At 51.3% G+C, this 24,758-nt stretch overlaps 1 protein-coding gene across 1 annotated transcript; it reads left to right on the forward strand.

The window, feature by feature from the left end:
* The first annotated feature begins 232 nt into the window (after positions 1–232).
* PDGFRB (platelet derived growth factor receptor beta) lies at positions 233–17,839 on the forward strand. The gene is made up of 8 exons (XM_034778888.1): positions 233–1,710; positions 1,973–2,091; positions 3,090–3,212; positions 7,195–7,306; positions 7,633–7,732; positions 7,848–7,953; positions 10,671–10,909; positions 11,528–17,839. Exons 1-8 carry the CDS (start codon positions 1,518–1,520, stop codon positions 11,679–11,681), a joined length of 1,146 nt encoding a protein of 381 aa, XP_034634779.1. The 5' UTR covers positions 233–1,517; the 3' UTR covers positions 11,682–17,839.
* The last annotated feature ends 6,919 nt before the right edge of the window (positions 17,840–24,758 follow it).

Below are 24,758 nucleotides of genomic sequence, written 5' to 3' on the forward strand. Positions count from 1 at the left end.
AAACATGAAATGCTTTAGTGTTCCACTGCATTTTCAGGTTTCAGAGTAGCAGCCGTGTTAGTCTGTATCCGCAAAAAGAACAGGAGTACTTGTGGCATCTTAGAGACTAACAAATTTATTAGAGCATAAGCTTTCGTGGGCTTCTTCAAGTGGGCTGTAGTCCACGAAAGCTTATGCTCTAATAAATTTGTTAGTCTCTAAGGTGCCACAAGTACTCCTGTTCTTCTAAAATGGATAGTTACTATTTAGGCAGTTAGGCCCAAAAGGAGACCTCAGGTTTTGTGTACAGGGTTACCATAGTAGCACATGCAAATGGATAATTAGATATGCACCATCACCTCATTTGCACACTGTGATGGGGTCTGTCAGGCCTTCTCTGCTGCCTGCTAGAGGCTTTGGGTCCTGACAGCCTGGCCCAGATCTTCAAAATCTCTGGACTCTTTTGCTTAAGGAAAACCCGCTCAGGGCCAGACTACCAATGAGACTTAGTCCTCCAGGGGCCTAGAAGGGCCATAAGAAGACACTGACCAATAGGGAGCCAGCAGGCCAGTTAAGAAGGCTTGCCTGTGTCTGAACTGGGCAGTGCTGAGTGAGAGAGGAATACAAGAGGAGGTTCTTGGTACTATCCCAGAATATTAGGACTGGCGGGAGGCAGGGCTGCTCAGGGGCTTGGCTTCTACTTAAACACTGTAACTGAGCAGTCATCTCTTGTGTTTACTAGTTTAAAGGCACAGAGCCAACCTTGAGTTTGGTTTAACATTAACCATTTAAAGACTGCGCTCACAGCAAGGGCTGTTCTGCTCCAGCCCAGCCGCCCGCCTACACACAGGCATGCAAGAGTAAGCAGGCAAATTTGCATATGCTTTTGCATACAGACCGCAGGACTCCCTCTAAGGACCCTGTTCGCCTGCACCAATGTGAGTTGACTCCTGTGCAAAAACTCACATGGGAAATGCAGGCACCAAATTGCAGATGTGCTTAGAGAGGCTGGGCTCAGGCCTTGTAGGAGATGTGGCCCAGTGGTTAACTAAAGAATGAGGATTTTAAAAACTCAATTTAGTGTGGCTCCTGCCACCTCTCCTGAGAGAAGAGGGCAGTTCAATCTGCAGAGTCATTCATTCCCCTCTCCAGTGCTTTCAAAGGTACCAACGCCCCTCCTACCCCCACCTGGGGTGGCCCCCCCTCCTGTTTAGGGAGAAGGAAATTCAGAGTCAGATTTTTGCCCTTAGGCATGTGCGGATATGTGCATACAGTTGTGCACACCTCAGATACGCAACAAATTTCCAAGGTGCACGTGGAAAGGGGGCATTTGCTCACGTGTGGCCATGCACGTGCCAATCCCTGCTTCGTGCATCGGAATTTGCACCCACCACTCAGGCCTGAGCAACGATACGTGTGCCATTGTCCATGCCTATGTTTGGAATTCTGGCCCACCGTAACCACAGTCCCTGAAATTAAGCCTCCCTTCTCTGAATCTGACATCCACTCCACCCTTTCTCTTACACTATCTGTTCTGAATGGTTTCTTTGCTTCCCCATTCCAGCCTCACCTCCTTCTCTATCGAAAGCGACGGGGGCTACATGGATATGAGCAAGGATGACTCCCTGGACTACGTTCCCATGTCTGATATGAAGGGAGAGATCAAGTATGCTGACATTGAGTCCTCCAACTACGGCACTCCCTACGAGCTGGACAGCTATTCCCCCTCAGGTAACGGGAGTCCCTGGAAGGGAGGGAGATGGTGTTCGTGCCACGGTGACTGGTTTCCTTTGCTTTAGGAGCTGGTTGGGATGTGAGCGGATTCCCGCAGGGTCTGCTGAGCCAGAACAGTGCTGGCACAGTTTCTCCCACACTGAGGCTCTGTGGAGGTCTGAAAAACCCCAGACCAACTTCTGTTCCCACCGACGCGAGCCCCATCTTTAATCCGTGTGGGAGCCTGGTAACAGCCGTTGTGCCTTTTTCCTCCCTCCAGCTCCCGAAAGGACGGACCGCGTGACCCTGATAAACGAGTCCCCACTCCTCAGCTACACAGACCTGATTGGGTTTAGTTTCCAGGTGGCCAACGGGATGGAGTTCCTTGCGTCCAAAAATGTATGTGTGCCGAGTTGCCAGGCGGGTTTGGCGGGAGTGGGCTCTGAAAGGGAAGAAATCAAAGCTCTTTCTTGGTGTGTGACATGAAAGTCCTCCTGACCAGCTAGACCTTCAGTCAGGCTTCACCAGGAGCCGACTCTGCCTCTCTGACAGGCCTTTGCGTCAAATAGCCACTGACCGCCTCGACTTGCTGGCACTGTCCTGGCGCCTGTGTGGCCATACTATGTGTTAAAGTAGGTCTGGCTCCACTGCCTTCCAAACCCCCAGCCTGCAGCCCCTTAGAGCCACTCTCCGGTTGGTCCTGGTGCTGTCTGGTTTCCTTTCCTCAGAGCCAGAAGCATCCTCACCAGAGGCCAGTGCTGTGCCAATGAACAATCAGCCATCAGTAGCACACTCACAGCCTAAAGGCTTCTGGAAACAGATACTTCAGTGGGCATTCAAGCTGAACTGCCAATGAGGACAGAGCTCCCGGGGTCTCCAAGGCTAATTCGACTGGCTGAGCTTAGGCCAATTGTCAGTGAAACCAAAGCTCTGTTGTTTGTTAGGAAAAGTCTATAGCTGGGGTGTGACAGCAATGGGGATGGCCCTAGAGAGAAGCCCAAAGTGACATTTCTGGGGCCCCACGAGACAGGCGGGTCTCCCAGTCTCCTTCACATGCCTGGCCAGGCAGCTTGCATTAAATGAGATGCCAGCAGTATCAACTGTCCGTGCTGATACTGGAGGAGTCTTTCTTCTTTGCTGGTGCCAATGCAATGCTTGAGCAAACCCAGTGAGCATGCTATGTCCGGGGTACGTGAAGACGTAAGCCAGGCTGGCCTAACCCTGCTGCTCCTAGACTCCGACTGTCCATCTGCAATCTGCATCATTGCTCGTTTCGCTACTTTCTGGGGGGGGGGGGTTGCTCTGTTACCATGACAACCTCCATGGCACCTTCTGTTGCTTGTGTTCTGTGGCCTGGGCCCCCCCCCTCTAATGGCACCCTGTCTCCTCCCCTACAGTGTGTGCACCGAGACCTGGCAGCAAGGAACGTCCTCATCTGCGAGGGGAAGCTGGTGAAGATCTGTGACTTTGGCCTGGCCAGAGATATCATGAGGGATTCCAACTATATCTCCAAAGGCAGCGTGAGTCAGGGACCCAGGTCCCCTCCCTTCCTGCCCTATTCCAGCAGGCGCATACACACCTTGTTCTACCAGGCGGGAATCTCTCTTCCCAAGGACCGGGGCAGAACTCTCACCTGACTCCCTTGATCCTTTCCCCGTCCCCAAATAGTCCGAACAGTCTATTATCCTGACAATAAATCATAGAATCATAGAACTGGAAGGGACCTCGAGAGGTCACCTAGTCCAGTTCCCTGCGCTCAAGGCAGGACTAAGTATTATCTAGACCATCTCTGACCAGGTGTTTGTCCAACCTGCTCTTAAAAATCCCCAATGATGGAGATTCTACAACCTCCCTAGGCAATTTATTCCAGGGCTTAACCACTCTTACAGGAAGTCTTTCCTCATGTCCAATTTAAACCGCCCTTGCTGCAATTTAAGCCCATTGCTTCTTGTCCTATCCTCAGAGGTTAAGAAGAACAGTTTTTCTCCCTCCTGCTTGTAACAACCTTTTATGTACATGAAAACTGTTATCATGTCCCCTCTCAGTCTTCTCTTCTCCTACTAAACAAACCCAATTTTTTCAATCTTCCCTCATAGGTCATGTTTTCTAGACCTTTAATCACTTTTGTTGCTCTTCTCTGCACTTTCTCCAATTTGTCCACATCTTTCCTGAAATGCGATGCCCAGAACTGGACACAATACTCCAGCTGAGGCCTAATCAGCACAGAGTAGAGCGGAAGAATTACTTCTCATGTCTTGCTTACAATTCTTCTGCTAATAGATCCCAGAATGAGGTTTGCTTTTTTTCAACAGCGTTACACTGTTGACTCATATTTAGCTTGTGATCCGCTGTGACCCCCAGATCCGTTTCCGCAGTACTCCTACCTAGGCAGTCATTTCCCATTTTGTATGTGTGCAACTGATTGTTCCTTCCTAAGTGGAGTACTTGGTATTTGTCCTTATTGAATTTCATCCTATTTACTTCAGACCATTTCTCCAGTTTGTCCAGAGCATTTTGAACTTCAATCCTATCCTCCAAAGCACTTGCAAGCCCGCCCAGCTTGGTATTGTCCACAAACTTTATAAGTGAACTCTCTATGCCGTTATCTAAATCACCAATTTAAGATATTGAACATAACAGGACCCAGAACCGATCCCTGCAGGACCCCACTCGTTATGCCCTTCCAGCATGACTGTGACCCACTGATAACTACTCTCTGGGAACGATTTTCCAACCAATTATACACCCACTTTATAGTAGCTCCATCTGGGTTGCATTTCCCTAGTTTGTTTATGAGACGGTCATGCGAGACAGTATCAAAAGCCTTATAAAGTCAAGATATACCACATCTGCCATGTCCCCCCATCCACAAGGCTTGTTACCCTGTCAAAGAAAGCTATCAGGTTGGTTTGACACAATTTGTTCTTGACAAATCTATGCTGACTGTTATCACCTTATTATCTTCTAGGTGTTTGCAAATTGATTGCTTAATTATTTGCTCCATTACCTTTCCGGGTACAGAAGCTGACTGGTCTGTAATTCCCCGGGTTGTCCTTATTTCCCTTTTTATATATGGGCACTATATTTGCCCTTTTCCAGTCTTCTGGAATGTCTCCTGTCTTCCATGACTTTTGAAAGATAATTGCTAATGGCTCAGATATCTCCTCAGTCAGCTCCTTGAATATTCCCCTGCCTCTGAAATGGCAACAAGTGCTAAGGGTAATTAGTGCCATTTGCATCCCAGTTCCCAGTGTGCTTTGCCTCGTGGCGTTACACGGTGGTTAGACTAGATAGGTGGGGAACTTTCCCCACCAGCCACGGAGGAGGGGGAGCTGTGGGTGCACTGATCCCCCAAGTCAGGGAGAGGAGGGGGAGATTTCTCTCTGCCTCCCTTTCCCCCTCTTACTTTAACCCCAGCTTTACCTCTAATGGAACCACATGAACGTGCTTTCTAGGGTCCTATGCAGGAACTTAGAAAACAGCATTAGTAACTGCCCATGAATACAGCCCCTTTTGTTCAAGGACCCCAGAGCACGGGACCACCCCTCACCCTATCCCTGTGCGGCTAGTGGCTCTGAACCATCCTTCAGATTGAGAGGCTGAGCTGCGTCACCATGAATCACTTGCAGAGCTGGGAATGGGATCCGGATCTTCCGCCTCCCAGCCCCTGCTCTAACCACTAGACTGCACAGAAAGAGGAAGCGCTTTTCTGCAGGCTCCCCTGCGAGTGCTTTCAAGGAAGGAGATTTGGGCCTTTCAGGTCGGAAAGGGCCCCTGGTTCCAACGAGCATCCTCCAGGATGTTCTCTTTGTTTTAAATTCCAATAGGCAAGGCAGGGCTGGGGGAAGATGAATAATCCCTACCCCGTCACATCAGCAGTTCTCAAAGAGCTTTATGAAGGAGGTCAGTGTTATTACCTCACTTTACAGCTGGGGAAACTGAGGCACAGAGAGGCAAAGGGACTTGCCCAGGGTCACTCAGCAGGTGAGTGGCAGAGCTGGGGCTAGAACCTAGGTCCTGAGTGTTAGTGCAGGGGTTGAGCCACCAGACCACACTGGAATCGTGTTCCACTCCCCTCCTCTTGCTGAATCACTGCCAGCCAGGCAAAGCTGGGAGTGGAGAGCTCGGCAGGGGTAGGTGAGCTGCCCTCGTTGCTTGGAAGCCAGAAGCAGCCAGTGTAACGCAGGAGCCTTGGCCACCCACTCAGTTCATGGGCAAGGGGCAAGGCCCCGCCCTTTCCCCCTCCGCAGCAGGGCTGGGGCTTTCCAATCCTGCTTTGCTGCCGCTGCTGTTCCTCATAAAATAGGAAATGAAACCAGGCCCCTTCGCAATCCTTCCTGGGGATTATTTTTGATACCAGTTGCGCAAGGAAATCCACATCCAGCACAGGGCGCCACGCAGCTGAAGCTGCACGCAAGGCAAGTTTCAGTGCAGCACAAGCAGGGCTGGATTGGGCCAAAGACAGGAAACATGGAGAGAAGAGGACTAGGATATCTATCTTGGTCCTCTCTTCCTGGCTTCTTAGAAATCTCCAGGCAGGTCCTGTTCTGTCAGATCTATTCATAGTAGGGTGACCAGCCAGCAAGTGTGAAAAATCGGGACAGGAGATGGGAGGTAATAGGAGCCCATATAAGTAAAAGACCCCAAAATCGGGACAGTCCCTATAAAATCGGGACATCTGGTCACCCTAATTCATAGTGATGCACATTTGCCAGGTTTCAGACATCCAGCTTAGACTGGGATGGGTGGAAAGTCACCATCTGACTGCATTTCAGTGGCCTGGTGGCAGCTGAGTCAGTAGACTCAGTCGAAGGCCGGGTGTCCATGTCACAAAAGCCTCCATTGCAGCAATCAGGCTTGTTGGCTGAGATGAGAATGGATGTAGAAACTGAGCTGATGTCTGACCTGAGAAGGCAGCTTCTCCTGGTCAGAGCTGAGGTGCACTGGAGAGCGGACATGAGGGAAGCTCGTGCTGCAGCTGCCCCAGGGGATGCCGGGGGGACACTGGGGCCTTCTTTCCCCGGACTGTCATTTTGGCACCTTTCAGCAGCTGCAGGTCTGTCTCCGAAAGCCAATAGTCCATTTGGCCAGGCTGGTGTAGTGGCCCAGCAGGAGAACTCAGCTCTGGAAGGGAGGTGGCTTTGCAGGGCCAGAACCTCTCCGTGATGGTGTGAGTGGGGGAGAGACCTCAGCAGGGGGACAGCCAGTGTCGGTACTGAGTGGAACTGTGAGGGGGACTGCAGTTCTCCTGTCCCATCTGACAAGGGTCCGTGTAACACCCTGCTCTGGGAAATGGGAGTCAAGGCCCTAAGGGAAACAGTTGATGCAAAGTGCTTGAGAGTTGCTCCAAGGGGCTCTCCTCAGCCTTTGTAAACTGGGCTCCCTGAAGAGTCAAGGGGAAGGTGTCCAACTTCCCTGCTTTTTGGTGCAGAAGTGAGCTGTCCCCAGGGGCTTGGCTGACTCGTGGGCCTAACCCATTCCTGCTCTCTCTCATTCTCACAGACCTTCCTGCCTTTGAAATGGATGGCACCTGAGAGCATCTTCAACAACCTCTACACAACCCTGAGTGATGTGTGGTCTTTTGGGATCCTTCTCTGGGAGATATTTACCCTGGGTAAGTGCCCTAAGAATCACTCTCCTTCATTAGAACACAACCCACCTCCCAGGACCGCACAGGTCCTGCACGGCTTGTCCCTGAATCTCCCTGCAGTCCCACCATGGGAGAAAGATACCAATCCCTGAGTCCCATCCCACCCATGCCTCTGTGATAGAGCCTTGTCCTATCACACACTGACTCGCACAGGACTGGCGATGAAGGTGGGGTAGGAATGGTGAACAAATGGGAAGGAGGGTGGTGCTGGTGTTATAACAACACTGACAGTGTGAGTGTGGTGGAGCCTCCCCGTTAGCCTGGTTTCCAGCTCTTCTTTCTCCTCCTAGGTGGGACTCCATACCCTGAACTACCCATGAATGAGCAGTTCTACAATGCCATCAAATGTGGCTACCGAATGTCTAAACCCACCCATGCTTCCAACGAGATGTAAGTGTTCACTGTGCACATTTGCACTGGCCACATCTCCTCAAACTGGCTCCATCACCCCTTCCGCCATCTAACTCTCTGTGATGTCCTTCCTCCCCCCACTCCATCTCCCCAGCTATGACATCATGCAGAAATGTTGGGAAGAGAAGTTTGAAATAAGACCTTCCTTCTCTCAGCTGGTGGTACTTATGGGGAACCTCCTGGCAGATGGATACAAGAAGGTATGTCCCAGGAATGCTATGTTGGGAGTGTGGGGAGGAGACTCTACTATAGAGGAAGGAGGGTCCAGTGGTTAGGGTACTAGCCTAGGGCTTGGGAGACGGGTTCAAGTCCCTGCTCTGCCAGGCTTCTTGTGTAACGTTGGGCAATGAGTCTCTCTGTGCCTCAGTTCCCCATCTATAAAATGGGAAGAATAGCACCGCCCTATTTCACAGGGGTGTTGTGAGGTTAAATACATTAAAGATTATGAGGAGTTCTGATGCTGTAGTAATGTGGGACATGTCCAGGGCCGGCTCTAACTTTTTTGCCGTCCCAAGCAAAAAAAAAAGAGCGCCGCCTCGCCGTAACACCCCCCCCCGAGCACCACACCACCATGCCGAAACACCTCCCCCGAGTGCTGCCCCGCCGAAACACCCCCCCAGCACTGCGCCGCGCCGCCGAAACACTCCCCTCCCGAGTGCCGCGCCGCCGAAACACCCCCCACCTCTGAGCGCCTCACTGCCGGGGAAAAAAACGAAAAAAAAAGAGCAGCCCGCCTCCGAAACACCCCCCCAGCACCGTGCCACCAAAACACCCCCCAAGTGCCGCGCCACCGGAAAAAAAACAACAACAAAACCCCGAGCGCCGCGCCACCAAAATACACACCCTCGAGCACCGCGCCACCGGAAAGGGGGGGGAACCAAGCACCACGCCGCCAAACACCCCCCCGAGCACCATGCCGCCAAAACACTCCCCCCCAGAGCGCCACGCCACGCCGCCAAAACACAAACAACCCAGCCCCCTGAGCGCCGCCCGGCCGAAACCAAAACAACAACAACAACAGAACCTCGAGCGCCGCCCCCCCGAAACAAAAACAAACAAAAAAAAACCTAAGCGTCACACTGCCGAAACACCCCCCCCCACCCAGTGCTGTGCCGCCGAAACCCCCCCCCACCCCNAACAACCCCCCCCCCACCCCCACCCCACGCGCCGCCCGGCCAAAACCAAAACAACAACAACAAACACCCCAAGCGCCCCCCGCCACACCAAGATTGGCCGCCCCTTACAAGGTGCCGCCCCAAGCACGTGCTTGGTCGGCTGGTGCCTGGAGCCGGCCCGGGACATGTCAGCACCTTAGTTAGATACACCACAGGCATTTCTTCCTTTGTCTAAATTAAATATAACCTATCCTTGAAATATACAGCGTCTGTATGAGAAATGAGCCCCATTTTACAGCCAAACATCTTCTATACTTGGTGATGCATCTTTCAGCTGAGCTGGAGAACTGAGGCTCTGACAAATTCTGGTCTATAAGATCCCCAGGTATTTTGGGGAGGGAAAGTGGTGTTAATCCCATTCTCCAGCATAAGCGCCAACTCCGTGGGTGCTCTGGGGCTGGAGCACCCACGGGGAAAAATTAGTGGGTGCTCTGCACCCACTGGCAGCCAAGCTCCCCTCCTCCCCCGAGCGTGCCACGTCCCCGCTCCAACCCCCAGCCTCCCAGCACTTCCCGCCCGGCCGCCACCAAACAGCTGTTTGGCAGCATTAGCACACGAGCGGGAACATGGCTTGCTCAGGGGAGGAGGCGGGGAAGAGGCAGGGCGGGGATTTGGGGAAGGAGTTGGAATAGGGGCAGGGAGGGGGCAGCGTTGGGGCGGGGACTTAGGGGAAAGGGTTGGAATGGGGGTGGGGCCTCATGGAAGGGGTGGAGCAGGGGCGGGGCAGGGGGCGGGTGTCAGGCACCCAGGAGAAAGAGGGGAAGTCGGGGCCTATGTTCTCCAGGGCATATTCCAACTCAAGCAAGTACATTCTGGCGATCTAAATTCCTCTTGCAGTTCAAACTGGACACAGCATTCTTCTTCACGTCCTGCCCTAAATGCTGTGTAGCGTTGCTGTGTGCAGTTAAACATTTGCCATTTCTCAGAGGTGGCTGGACTTTGGTGGCAAAGTGCTCCCTGTGTATAGTTTGTCTGAGATTTTGTAAAGCACTTCGGGCTTTTCGGGGTCAGTGGTGATAATGAAATGTTAACAGTTTAATTCATAAGGCTTGAAATATATTTGCTGGTCAATTCAGAGAAAAAAACGAAAAGCGACACTGTTTCCAGCAACTTGCTATAAAGATCAATTTGCTGTAGGAAAAAAATCAGCAGCCTTTTGTAAAGTGACATTTCCCAGCGTGGCTGGGCATATTGGTAATACCCTGGATACATAAAAAGAGAGGGACAAATGTCAGGTGTGAGCATTGTCTAGTTGTTGACGCCCAGGATTGGGGCTCAGGAGATCTGAGTTCTGTTCCTGGCTCTTCCCCAGTGTTCTCGGGTCACTCCATTCCATGTGCTTCCCCAATTGTCCAGCCATCCGCGGGCGTGCCTCAGATTTTGGACACAGAAGGCCTGATCTCCTCTCACTCACACAGACATAGAGCACCATGGAGAACAGCAGTATCACCCCGATATCTCAGGTGGCTCACCCAAAAATGGAGCCGCTCAGGGGATGCTTTGAAATCGGCCTCCTCTCTCCCAGGGCTGCCTTGAGGGCTTCATTAACTCGTGTCTGGGAAGCACCGTGCGATCCTGAAATGGAGCGCACTGTAGCAGTGCACAGTGTGCGGCTTCCAGTGGGAACAGGGCCCAGACTCTGTAGTTTCTCTTTATATGCCTGAGGATGCCGGCTTGACCCCGGTTAGCACAACCGCCTCTCACCCTCCTTGTTTCTTTTGTAACCTGCCCTGCGGGAGCAGAGGTACCAACAGGTCGAGGAAGAGTTCCTGAAGAGTGACCACCCTGCTGTTCTGCGCACAAGGCCCAGAATCCCCGGGGTCAGCAGCGCCGGGCTCACCCCCAGCTCCGGCACCGGAAGTGTCCTCTATACAGCCGTGCAGCAGGACGAGGGGGACAATGAGTACATCATCCCTCTTCCTGACCCCAAGCCCGACGGAATCGACGACGCCCCTCAGGAGGCTTCGGTCAGCCGGGCCAGGTAGCAAACACAGGCCTCTTCATGCTTCCCCCGAATCTGATCTCTGACCATCCTGAGATCTAAACAACAAATGCTTCATACAACAAATGCTTCATACAACAAAAGCAGGAGAGTGTGGTCAGGTAGAAAGGGGTGGGGGTGGGGGGAGGCGGAACAGGTAAAGCAGCTCCAGGATCAGCTCCCTTCACTCTCAGGATCCTTAAATCTACCCACAGCCTGGCCTTTCCCTTCACAGCTGCCCAGTCTATCTGCACTGCCAGCTGCCATTCAAGGTCCTCACGCCAGGCTGGGCTGGGGGCCCGGGGAGAGGCTGGACAGCAAGTTGTTATGTTTACGCAGCAGCTAGCGCGCCAGGTGTGCACAGCCCGTGGGGCGTTGATGGCTGCACTGTGTGCGAGTGAGGGGGGTGAATTTAAGTTCCATTTTGTCAATCGTTCTGTGGGAGTTGGAGCCTGTCTAAGATGGAGGATGACACTGGGCCACTGTGGGGGCGTAGGTAGTCACTCCTCGTGCCACAAGAGAGCCAGCCACGTCTTCCCTAGCAAGTGGGTCCTCGCTTGGGACATCAGCGATTACAGACAGCACATTTATTTCTCTCCTTTCTCTCCTCCCCTTTAGTTCTACTCTGAATGAAGTGAACACTGCATCCACAATATCCTGTGACAGCCCCCTGGACCTACAGCAGGAAGGGGAACAGGAGGAACCTGAACCAAAGTCAGGCTGCCAGGAGCCAAGCCAAGGGCACCACGACATGGAAGAGAGTTTTCTGTAAAAAGGGCAGGGCTGATGCTACCCCACACCCTACCAGTGAGACCAGCTGGGGGGCAACCAAACTTGGTGGAGAACCTAGACGGGTGCTTCTTTATCCCGCCCTCCGTCCCACCTCCCAGCACAACGTGGACTATAGAGGCACCTTTCCTCTCCCCCAGCCTCGCTGCCACACTCCACCCCATTGATCAAACTACTGAGATGAGGCGGGGTCTCCTCACAGACAAACCTCTTCTCCTCACAGTGAAGCCTGCAGTGCTCCCAGACCAAGGGGCAGGGCTCCAGCGGGTCTCCAGAGGAGATACTGCCGTTCACTCCATTTGTTTGATATCCCAGCCTCTTTCCCACACCCCGGTGCAACAGGTGGCTCTGAATTCCAGTCTCCATCTGGGCCGAAGCTGCCTCTTTGATGTTCTGCGTACCCGCCACGCTGTGGTACAACTGCCATATGTGGCTGGGCTGGACAGACCGATTCCTTGCAGCTCCCTGGTGGGGCGTCGGGAAGCCAATAGGCCAGGCCCCAGTCACAAGAGAACAGGATCATACTGATTGGATTCTCTCTCAAGCACAGCAGAGCTATTATAGCCGCTGAGGAGAAACGAGCCATGGAGAATCCAGTCACCAGGAGAAACCAGTCACGTTCTTCCCCTCTTGTCCTCTCCAGCCTTTCTGAGAGGAATGCGGCACCACAAGCACTGTGGTACAGGTACCTGTGGCACTGGGCCACAATGCTGCATTAGCACCCTTTTCCTCCACCCCCAAGGAGATGTCATAGGCTGACCCTCTTTCTGCCCACAACAGCACCCTGGGTTCCTAAGGGCCTGCCAGGAATCAGGGATGCTCTGATAATGACTCTGCTGTGGCAGCAGCAACACATTCCAGCGTTATCTTCCTCTGTGTGGACTCTAAGCCTAGATAGTCTCCATATCGCTCATTTAAAGGGAACAAATAAGATCTCTTAATTCACTAGCCAGGGCCAGTATAGGAACACAAATGGCTATTCATTAATCTTCTAGTGCCACGGAACCTATTTCACCTGCTGGGAAAGTCTCTCAGCCCAACTGGCTCCAGAATCTTTGTTTTATCTTTGGGAAGCAGTGGTATGACGTTGATGTTACTTTGTTCATACGAGTTCCCCTTTCTGTGCCGTCTGGGTCCCTCACGTGAATTGCAGCCTCTTGCCCTAGGTGAGTAACCAGGCTGCATAAACACAAACCCAGGCGATCCAGGGACAGCGAGAGAGAGAGAGAGAGAGAGTTTGTGAAGTCATCTGAGAGCTGTATAGGGTTTATGGTCCTGCCACTTACAGTCTCTTTGACTGTACAAATACATTGGGGGGAGCCAACTTTTAAACAACAAGCAGCATTTGTGTTTGCCAGGAGCAGCCGTTCTCATGCTGACAGGATCCATGGAGCCTTGCAGGATGGTACATTTTGGGACCCAAGCAGAGGAGGAAGGATCAGGTTGTCGGATGGGAAGTGGGCCTAAGACAGGGACTTTCTCTTAGAAAGTGGAATGCAGAATGGAAATGTTGGAGAACCTCTCGTCTTGCTTCAAACCCCTCCTCTACCCCATTGGCAGGGCTGTGACCTGTAGCGCTCTGAGCTTCCACTCGTTAGTCGAAGAGATAAACCAGGTGGAAAACAAGGAAACCATGAAAATCCCCCAAAACAGGAAGGTTATGACAATGTCTTCAGCTTGGAAACCAGCATTTTCTCCCTTTTGAATAGCATCAAATTGCTTAGCACCCTTTTCCTCCACACCCACAGCTCCCTCTAGCTCATCCACTTCCCTGTCCCTCTCACACACATGGTGGCTGTGCTCTTATTAACAGAGATGGTTGGAAATGTTCACATTTTCAATGACGTTCTTTGTGGAGGTTTGTCGGCCAGTTTATAGAGCCGTCTAAAACTGTCCACCGAAAAACATTGACAGTTTTGGTGTGTTTTCCAATCAGCTCTGGTTAATGGTGACATATTTGTAAAGTTAAATCAAGAGGAACAGGTACCTGTGGCGGGGAGGGTTATGTTTTTAATAAAATGTGAAAGCTAAATGTAGCACTGTTAGTGGTAGCCAGCCAAGTGCTACTGCAATCCTGCAAACCATGGCCAGAGGTGTTTCTCTATTTCCTGCAAGTATGGTCAGATTTCTCAGATCCCATCATCCTCAGGAATCATTCTGTGAATGGCAACTCTTTTCCTACACACGCATCCTCTTGATCGTAGTGCAAGATCCACGTTCAGTGGACATGACTCAAGCAATGCCCCAAACCACAGGGAAGCAACATAGATCGTTGGGGTTAGCCCACGTTTCCTCGGTTTCTTAGGTGCTCTGTAGGGCACAAGCCACCACAGCTTCAGCCAGGTGAAGGGATACTGCTCTTATCAAGTAGTTTGTGTTGTGTTTTTGTCCCAGCTTTCTAAGACCTCTCAATCTGGGTGGATTTAATAGATCCCCTCTATGGTCAGAGCCTTTATCTGCCAGGGCAGATTTCTCTTTTTATGATGCCCCGTGCTACTACTTGAAATAGAACCTGTGATTTAAAGAACTCATTAGCTCCTGCCCGCACAGCAGCCCTAAGCAAAATTTAGCTGTACAAATCTGACCTTGTGAATCTGGGGCTAGCGGGAAGTCTGGCAAAGGTGTGCTGGTGCTGAACACTGTCTGGCTACTTCCAGCTCCATCTGGGCTTGACATGAAGAGTTTGATTTGCCTTCTGCTCCGCTGGAAAAGCTGTTTGGTTTCACATCGTGCTGCGAGTGTGCAGTGACTCGCTGCCTTGTGTCAGAGTGAGATGCCCCCTCGGATAAGGGCAGACAGTGCTGACCAGGTGAGCCTCCCCCCAGGTAAGAGTCCAGCTGGGTAGCCTCAGGAACACCAAGAAGGGAAAACCCTTTTCAAAGAAAGGAGTCTGCTTTTTTTTAATTCCCAACCAGCCAATGGGTACAATGGTGGCGGCTCCATGGGCAAAGTACACCTATCCCTTACAGTTTCCAGAAGAAATTCCGTGGCCAAAATCTGCCAGGCATTAAGGTTCACACCCTCTCTCTCTCTCTCTCTCTGCTTCTGAAATTCCTACCTGGATCCGTCAGACTTCTGGGAACGACAAATGTTTTAACCCATCTGTTGCCATCAATTTTGTAGCCATAATTTGTCCTGAAGGGAACTGATTCCTCTAGGGTTTTTATTTTATATTGTTACTTTTTTTGTTTGTTTTTAATGTTGGGGGATGGGTCCAAACTGAACCCCTTTTCCAAGGACCCCAAATGATGGAGTCTCCAGAACCCCCAAAGGGAATCCAGTGCTGCAGTTTGGGCCCATCGCCGGTATATTTTTTTAACTCCTATTTTAATCTGCAGTCATTACAAAGTTATCCGCTCCAATATATGCACTTTCCTCCTGCCAGTCACGATTTCTGTGCATCCAGGAGTCTATTGCTACACTACAGTGTCTCTCTCCATATTTAAGATGCTGCTCAGTCTGACATGTTTGACTTTTTAATGTTTGTCATTTTCAGTTGGGTGGGTTTTATGTAAGGAGAGTCGTGTTTAGTGTTTTGCGTCACATTATAAAGTCTAGAGCACAGTGGACTTTACTTGGAACTGAGTTGTCTCTATTCACCTCTGCGGGGACCAGCAGGTCCTTTGTGGAGTCAGAGCAGTGAGATGGGAGCTAGACTTGCAGTGCAAGGAGCAATCAGTAGAAAGTTGGCCAAAACTGGTGTTAAAGACCCACCTAATTTAGGATCACCAACTCTCTGGGAGGTACAGCACCAACGGGCAGGAAGTATCTTGATAAGTGTTGGATGGAGATCCTGGGGAACGCCGTGTTATGTCAATCCACAATACTGGACTAAGCAGGGGAGGGATATTTCATAGCTGTATCCTTTTGGGAGAGATTTGCCACAGCCCAAGCACCGGGGAGGGAGGGGATCCCTTCCTTGTTCCACTGCACAGAGGTTAGAGAAAGAACTAGACTAGCATGTCATTAGTCCATCGCCTCCTCCCAGCCATGCAGGGTTGTTCCCTACAGGATTCCTGCTCCAGCTGAGTTTGACCCTAGCCCTTGCCTCATAGCAAGACAGGTGGCAGTCCCAGAACAGGTGGGGAGCGAAGAGTGACTGGCCACCTGCTCCCGCTCTTCCCCCATAAAGGGAGGGGGAATTTAAAGAGACAGAGCCTTCATTTTCACCCTTCCATCTTCCCCCACATCAATTAATGCCAATCCCAGCTTTGCCAGTTTTTGCAAAGGGGTTAAAATATTGGCACAGGCTCACACAACCGCCACACACACATGCAGGATACCAGGGGAAATGTTCTTCTTTCCCCACTTTCGGTTTAAGACAATGCTAGGAGAGTGGCTGGCTCCTGACCCTGCCCTACAGCGCTGGCGACCCTAAATACGACCCAGTGGTTTATCTGCAGTGTTTCTCTTCAGACAGCAGAAGGGCAACCGATCTTCAGCTTCCACATCACATTGCTGCAGGTGGCAACTCTCCTCCATGGCCCATGGGACCAAGCTGCTGCAGCCCCTGGATTTCCAGGCCTGTATGGACACTTGCTTAGGTCAAGCCTATCAGAAACCTGAGCTGCATCAGACAGGTGACTGACACAAGCTACACAGCATGTCCCAGTGACGGCAGCAGCTGGGAATGTAACAAATTGGGAGGGGGGAGAACCATTAATGAAATTCTGCCCAGTGAGATCAAACTGCAGTGGAATGAGCCACCCATCCCCGTGGCATGTCTCCTGGGCTGCTCCTCCCCTCACTTTCAAACCTTGTTATAGGCTCAGCCGCTTCCTTCCTGCTTGCAGTGATTTCAGACCTAGCACATCTCTAGTTCCTCTAACCTTTGTTTCAACCTTCTGCGTTTCTGAAGATATTCAATGGGTAGGAACCAAAGTGCAAAGCGCCGGGGCAGAACCGGCACGGGACATCTGACCGGCTGTCTCTTCGGTCATGCCCTGGGCGTCAAGTGGCAGTGCCGGAATGGAGGGGAACACCCTGCAGGGAAGGGACAGTGGATTAGGAAGCAGGTCATCTTGAGCCGTGATGGCCTGATGCAGAGTTAAATGAAAGAGAATCACATCTTTTGCTTGGAGCCACAGCAATGCCATTTTTAAAGGTGAAGTTACATTGATGCTGGTACTCTGTGCTCATGCAATCTTGCAGTCATGGTCACCTCCACGCCTTATAGACGGGGAACGTTGGGGAGGGGCCTGCCCGCCAAGCAGACTAGCAGCCTCAACCCATTTGTTTCGATCTATGGTACTTACCTGGCCCCCATTATGGGGGTATCTCTGCGCCTCACAGTCTTTAGTGTGTTTGTCCTCACAGTACCCCTGTGGGCCAGGGCAGTGCTCGTATAGCCACTGTACAGAAGGGAACTGATGCCCAGAGAGGCTAAGTGACTTGTCTAAGGTCACACAAGGAGTCTGTGATAGAGCAGGGAAATGCACCCAGGACTCCCAAGTCAGCACCCTCCCCACTGGCCCAGTTCAATGGAATTCCCCGTTTCCCTTGGAGGAGCAAACCCTGCACTCAGACACGCCAGTATAAATCTGGAGTGCCCGAGCATAGGCATGGAGTTGTTCTAGGTTTGCTCCTGGGTTACTGTGAGAAGAGCTTGGCCAGACGTGTGATTCGTTCCCTCTAGACTTGGGGGATGAATGAAACTGAGGAGCCAAGCAGTGGAAGGGCCCATGACACAGGGGACTGGTCTGTCTCACTCCCCCGCCCCTGTTTGCTGTTTCCCCCTTTACAGACTGCACTACCAAGTCCAACGCATTAGTGAGTTTGCCCATTGATTTCTCTCTCTCTCAGCCCCTCCCTCGCCCCCGCACGGTACAATATGGATAATCTGTTGGGATTGCACCTTTTTATGGCACGTTATTAGGCCTGTGTGGAATCTCTGAACAGAAACAGCGCCTGTATTTGCATTTTTCCTATTAACCTCTCCTAAGCCATCATGGGGGCAAGACACGGAACTGCGTTCAAACTAAGGTACCAAAGTGTTAACGTTATCCTAGGTTTACAAATGTATTTGTAGAGCTCTTATTAAGCCACATTTATACCGGTGAGATATTATTTTTTATGCTGTAAACTTTATACACATGTTTTTAAGGAAAGATTTTAAAATTAAAGGTGTTTCTTCTTTTTCAACCGGTTTCTTGCTGGTTCCTGATTCGTTTGCCTTTTGGGGAGGTTTTGGCTGTTTTTCTTTCCATAATCTCCTGTCTGGTTGCGTTTGTGTTTTGGTGGGAATGAAGATTAACTGTGGGGAGGCTAAGGGAGAGGAATGTTAATATGCTCTGTAGCGCTCCCCAGGCTTAGGCAAAGCTAAACCACGGTAGCGGGGCGAGATGGCCTATATAGCCAGCTATTGTGGAGGTGGATCGCCCTGCTCAAGCCCTTCGATGATTGAGCACACGGGGGTCAGTGCCCTGAGTGGAGGCAGGTGAGTGGATGGACGCCATTCGGTAGCGTTTCGGGGAGAGGTGCAAATAGCTGGGCTCTAACAATTCCCAGGGAGGGCCCATGATCCCCTCTTGCAGACTCCACCCCCTCCTCCCCTCCTGCAAAAGGCCTGTATCACAGATTGCTTCCCATTGGTGGAGGCAGCCTGGATGCCACTCTCCCAGCACAGTACAGCGATGCCGGAGAGGGTGGGCCTCTCTCCCCACCCCATCCACGGCTGGGCACGTTGTCTCTACAGCACGCCCAATCCTGGTCGGCCTGTGAGCAAGGCACCCAGCACGGGCCTAGGGATGAGCCAACAGCTGGTGTATGAATGCACCCAAACCTGCTGCGTCTCTGGCTGCGGAGCCAAACCCAAACTCAGGGCGTTCGGGCCCAGCCATCATCAGACTGGGCCTGGAGCCGTGCTGGTCTCTCAGGTCCTGTAGGACAGTCACAGCTTATCTCTCCGAGTCACAATAGGAACACAGGAATTGGCAAGGTCCATCTAGCCCAGGTGCTTCGCGGGTAAGAACCCAACAGTAGCCGATGTGGGGTGACCTGTCCTTGCCCTTAATGGCTCATCCTAATCCCAAGCACCTGGAGCTTGGCTTAAACCCTGACGCATGAGGTGCAAAGCTGAGAGAGGCCAGGCACAGCGCACGCTCCGGGAGTGCGGGATTGAGAGTGGGGAGGGCGATAGCTGGGGCAGAGTGCCTAGCCTGGGTGCCTGAGTGAGAAGTCACACGTGGTTTGGTTGGGTAGATATCTCTCCCACCCCCTGGTTCTCCTCCCACCGGGGTTCACCCACCCTCCTCTCCTTCCCCACCGTAATGTGCAGAAATTAGGTAGTGTCCCTTTAAGTAGTTTGGGAGCCCTCCAGAAGAAGCAGGGTGGAGAAGGTCTCCCAAACTATTTAAAGGGACATTACTCATTTCCTATATACTAAACCCCCTCACCCCAGGCTCCCTACCTCCTTCCTTCCTACCCCGGCTTTCCCTCTCTGCCTCTGGAGGGCTTCTACGGTCCCCTAGAACCACAGAGAACAGTAGAACCCAGGCAGGCTACTTCCCAGGATAATGAACCCTGCTTGTTTAGCCTGGGCATCAGGCATAGACTACAGCAGAAGACAATGAAGTCGCCTGCCCTTGGCTGCTGGGATGGCCGGTCCTGTGCTCCTGTCTCTGACGGGCAGTGTCAGTGCAGTGTTGGTTGCAGAACATGAAGCTGATGGGTTTCTGAGAAGCTCGGGATGGTTCTCCCAAGGAAAAGACAGACGGGTTTGTTCTGATTCATGTGGCAAGGCTGAGCTGTCACAGACAGGCTGGCACCTTTTGTCCCTAAACTGAGTCAGCAGGAGTTGACTCAGCAAGGGGGGGAAAAAATCCCCTTCTCAATGAAGACTGCAGCAAGGTCCTGAATGCCCTGGGGAGAGGACAGCTGGAAAATAGGGTGGGGGAATGTAGCTAGCTGTTACTGTGGGAGCCAGTTCCCATTCCCCTCCCGTTCCATTCACTCCCTGCCCCCTCTTTGGATTTCAGACCTTTCGCATGAACACAAGCACTAAAGAGAAGCTGCTCGTGTTATAGTGAACACCCTAATGCCCAGGGAATACGCACCAGTCATCAGGGGAGCCAGGTTAGGTGCTTGTTAGCATAATGCTTCACCTGACCATGAAGTGAAAAGGAATTCCCTTCTTCTGTTTCCCCCTCCATGCTGTGGCAGCAGCAATGAAGCATGGTGGGGTAGTACTGGAATTTGGCTCATGCCCCAGTCCAAATGTGAACCATGGAGTGTTGTCTTCCTTAGTCTGCAGAGGAACTGAAATAATCACTCTAATGGGCTGTTGGCTCTGAAGCCTAATGATATGATTCTCAGTATTGTTCATTACTCATTTCTGATTATTTTAGCAGAAGCTTATTCTGGTACCATGGGCATAGTAAGGAACTCCTTCCCTCCCCCCGGCCCCTTCTCCCATCATTCCCTGTCTACATTCTGTGCAAAATGCCTGTTAACTATTTACTCAGGATAAGGCAGATGCAAACTGTTTGCAAGTTCCTACGGGTTATTTGGTCATTAATTAGACACCTGAGGTTACTAGTTTGCAAATTAATTGTCCCGCAGACCAGCAGTTTTTAATAGATCTGCACTGTAAGCGTGAGACTTCTTGTCAGTGATATAAAAATGGTGCTAATGTAGTCCAGCTGTGTGATAACACTGTCATGCTCTTCACGTAGGATGTGCTTGGGCCTGGTGCCATCCCATCAGCCAGCAGATCGAGGGACGTGATCATTCCTCTCTATTCGGCATTGGTGAGGCCTCATCTGGAGTGTTGTGGAAGCAGAGAAAGAACTGTCATGCATTGCAATCCCTTCCTGTCAGTTCTTTCTCTGCTTCCACAGTACTGTGTCCAGTTTTGGGCCCCACACTACATGAAAGATGTGGAAAAATTGGAAAGAGTCCAGCGGAGGGCAACAAAAATGATTAGGGGTCTGGAGCACGTGACTTATGAGGAGAGGCTGAGGGAACTGGGATTATTTAGTCTGCAGAAGAGAAGAATGAGGGGGGATTTGATAGCTTCTTTCAACTACCTGAAAGGGAGTTCCAAAGAGGATGAATCTAGACTGTTCTCAGTGGTAGCAGATGACAGAACAAGGAGTAATGGTCTCAAGTTGCAGTGGGGGAGGTTTAGGTTGGATATTAGGAAAATCTTTTTCACTAGGAGAGTGCTGAAGCACTGGAATGTAAAAAGAACAGGAGTACTTGTGGCACCTTAGAGACTAACAAATTTGTTACCTAGGGAAGTGGTGGAATCTCCTTCCTTAGAGGTTTTTAAGGTCAGGCTTGACAAAGCCCTGGCTGGGATGATTTAGTTGGGGATTTGTCCTGCTTTGAGCAGGGGGTTGGACTCGATGACCTCCTGAGGTCCCTTCCAACCCTGATAGTCTATGATTCATGGCCATAGCCAAAGCAGGAAGGGAAACAGTGACCCACTGACACAAGGATTGCCCATGGGCTAGCAGAGGCATTGTGGGAGTGTTATTGTGATTATCTAGAGATACCTTCTGCAGTGGTACCAGAGGACTCTGAAGGGAGCTTCCTGTACAGCCCACCCTGTGCTGGAAGAAAGGACTCCATCAGGTGGCTTCTTTGTGAGAGAGACAGTGCTTAATTTGTGCCAAGGCTGAGCCCTGGCACCTCCGGGCCTGGCGGTTCAGAGCCCCGGCACCTCCGGGCCTGGCGGTTCAGAGCCCCAGCGCCTCCGGGCCTGGCGGTTCAGAGCCCCAGCGCCTCCGGGNCCTCCGGGCCTGGCGCTTCAGAGCCCGGCACCCCTGGGCCTGGCAGTTCAGAGCCCCGGCACCTCTAGGCCTGGCAGTTCAGAGCCCCGGCACCTCTAGGCTTGTCATGTCAGTTATGAATGTAAAAAATTTGCTTGAGCTGTGGCACCTGGTTCATTACAAATTAGGCACTGCAGAGGGAGGAGACAATAGAAGTAGAGGCCAGTGTAAAATCCGAGATGTTTTCTAGTTCTCTCAATGGCCTGGCTGCGAGAAAGCCTCATCTGTAATGTCTCTGCCTTAACTATCACATCTGCAAGGAAGGGCAAGTAGCAGTAACAGAGGTAACAGGCCCAGACTGATTCGCCTCTTAATCTGAGCATGAATCGGACAGAGATGGGACAACAGGAACAGCTGAACGTCGTTCACGCACAGACGGTGAAAGGATCTGACTTGGCTGTGTGTCTTCTTGGATGCAAACCATAAAACCCCTAAATGCAAAGATATCGTTTGAACCGCTAAACTCCCATCGGCTACTGACACGCATGACCCCTGCATGATTCCAGACCAGGGGGTCCATCCTCATGGAGACATCAACACTGAATGCTTCTCACTTGGTAGAAGACCCTCCTTGATGTCCTCTTAGAGACTTGTCCTGTCACCTCCAACGAGGAAGGGTCACAGCCTTTGAGAGTTTGCTGGATGTGTGTCTGAGTGCAGCTCACCCAGTCAGCACAGTTACAAAACTTTCCTTGGAATGAGGTCACATTTACTTATCAGGCTGAGGATTAACATGAATTCTGCTACCCCTATGAATTAAGTTGTGGCTCGTTAGTCCTAGTTACTCATTTCTTAAGTAGATTTAGTAATGTTAGCCCAGGTCTGCTGGGTAATGCAGTGCATCTAGTGTACACAGTGCAAATCCTCTTTCACTGCTCATCACTCCTCCGAAGTGCCTGGAATGCCAGCTTTTCAAAGAACAGCATTGACACTGTTGCAGCAAAGAGTTTATCCTAAGTCTCGTGTGAGGGGCCTGACTTGATCTCCCTGCTCTCTCCACTGTAAAACTATGTAGCAAGATTTCATGATTTCTTCTGACTCCCGTAATTTAGCCTTAAAGTTAGCAGGCATGCTGTTTCCTCAGTCGCAGTGCTACTAGCAACACTGCACATACTTGTCCTCCTTTGGGAGTACACTGAACGAGGAGCATCCCTCATAGAGGATAGCCTTTCTTTCTTTCTTTCTTTAACCTGTAGCCAACTTCTCAGTGGAGAGCAGTTCTCCCAGCCACATGTCAGCCCTTGCGCATGTGGTGTCCAGTGAGAGAAAGCATATGTTCTCCACACACTGATGCTCTAAAGTGGTGCAGCTACACCAGTGCCATCTGCATTTCCTGGAGCGTGGCCTACCTGTGCTCTTTGGTGAGAAGGAGCTGGAGGATGACAATGGCCTGGCCTCCCAATCGTGGCTTATGGAAATACCCCTCCAGCAATCTGTGTCTGAATGGAGCAGGAAGACAGAGTTCATTCTGCCTCTGGGATGTGGATCAGGCAGTTTTGCCAGTACATACAACGTACCCTTCCAAATGTTCTGCTGCCCCTGGGGTCTATAGACAGCTCTGAAGCTCTGGTTTCCCCTTGTGGGAATGCAGCAGCGGTTCCTTTGGGTTCACATTTACTTTTGTGTTCTTTGTCCCTCTGGTACTTTCAGCCCCTGGATGCGTGACCCTTACGCTCACCTTCCCAATTCATCAGTTCCGAAGAGAAGTGCAGTGACCCGCCGGTGGGGATGAGTTCAACAGCTGCCTTTCTGGTGGGGGGCTTGATTTGCAGAGGTGCTGAGCCCCCATAACTCCATTTCAAATCAGTGAGAGCTGCAGCTTTCTGGAAATCAGGCCTTGGGGCTCCCACATCCCTGGAGGGGGACCAATGTTCTCCCAGCACAGGGAGTGGACTTGGAACTTTTGTTCAATGGGATGTTTGGGGAAAGTTGTCCTCAGGAATGCCCAGCTCTGTCAGTTCTGAGGGCAGCAGATGTGGCAAATGTGCCTAGAAAGAAATCCAGCCAAGTCCCAGTTCTGTTTCCTCTTTTCTCTGTGGTCCAGTACATCTGCGCCGAGCTATTGGCAGAGGGCTGCTCTGCTTACGGACACTACTACACGGAAGGAACCTCTGCACAGATGGACACGCATGGATTTTGAACACTGCTGAGGAACATGTAAGAATCTGGAGGGGGGTCCCTTTAAGAAAACCAGCTCTCACCAGCAGCTCCTTGTGGGGCCCACAACCCAGGCTAATGTTCCACTATTTACTGAGGAAAACCAAAGGGGTCTGCTTGCTTTTCCCAGATGGAATTACAGCCCCTTATGCATTGGCCAGGGGAGGCTTTAGAAGTTTAGAACAATGGTTCAGGAGCCAAATTAGCGATCAACGTTAGAGCCACCACCATGTGAATTCACTGTTTCCTTTACTATTTTTATATGTAGCTGTATTATTCTCACAGCAAAGTGACTGGCCAAGTGTTCTACAATTGGTTAACAACATAGTAAAAGCATCCTGATTGGTTAATAACTTAGACTGGCTAATAATTAAATGACCCGGCGTTTTAATATCATGTGTGGCAAAGAGCCACCGGAGACCCATTAAAGAGCCATTTGCGGCTCCCAAGCCTCAGACTGAGTATCCCTGCGCTATATGGTGAATTGGTTCCCAGGAACGCTGAGCAAGGTTTGGTACCCTCAGTAAAATTGCTTTCTACGTGGAAGCCCTGGCATGTGCTGAGTTGTCACCTCACACCGTGGACTATCTATCCATAGTGTCCGAGCACATGTCCCGTGGTGACCTTGTCTCTCTTCTCTCCTTAACCGGGAAGTCTTCTATGACCATGTTATGCTTCTGAGTGCTAGCAGGGGGACTTTACTGGCGATGCTCAGGGAGCCCTCATTACATCTTTCTGCCACCCCAGGATCAATTAGGTTGCCATGCTTTTGCCCTCTGGCTCTTTGATGCCAGTTACCTGGGTAGTAATGCCTGGCATCTGGTGAAATGGGCTCCGGCTGAACAGGCTCAACGCCAGGCTGAAATGAGGTGGGGCGATCACGCTGTGGTACTGAATACGGTGTGTTTAGGTGATGGGATGCCAGCATTGCTACTGGAGATGGATTAGGATCAACCATCAGCAGTAGCCCAGCGGTTTGCTGCAGCCATCAGCTTCCCTTGAAGCCTTCCTAAAAGTGACTCTGTCACTTACGTACTGTAAGAACTTCGGCATCTCTTTCCCCAAAGTGCCCGTGACCCATGACCAAAGTCACCAGAAGGGAAGAACCTGCGGTCTTCAGTAGCGAAAGC

This window comes from Trachemys scripta, chromosome 8 (assembly GCF_013100865.1).
Source record: "Trachemys scripta elegans isolate TJP31775 chromosome 8, CAS_Tse_1.0, whole genome shotgun sequence".
In the NCBI taxonomy this organism is placed as follows: Eukaryota; Metazoa; Chordata; order Testudines; family Emydidae; genus Trachemys; species Trachemys scripta.

Coding starts and splice junctions, on each gene's coding strand:
- PDGFRB (XM_034778888.1), top strand. CDS start 1,518: ATGGTTTCTTTGCTTCCCCATTCCAGCCTCACCTCCTTCTCTATCGAA. Junction 7,954..10,670: donor TGGCAGATGGATACAAGAAG/GTATGTCCCAGG, acceptor CTGCGGGAGCAG/AGGTACCAACAGGTCGAGGA. Junction 10,910..11,527: donor GCTTCGGTCAGCCGGGCCAG/GTAGCAAACACA, acceptor CCTCCCCTTTAG/TTCTACTCTGAATGAAGTGA.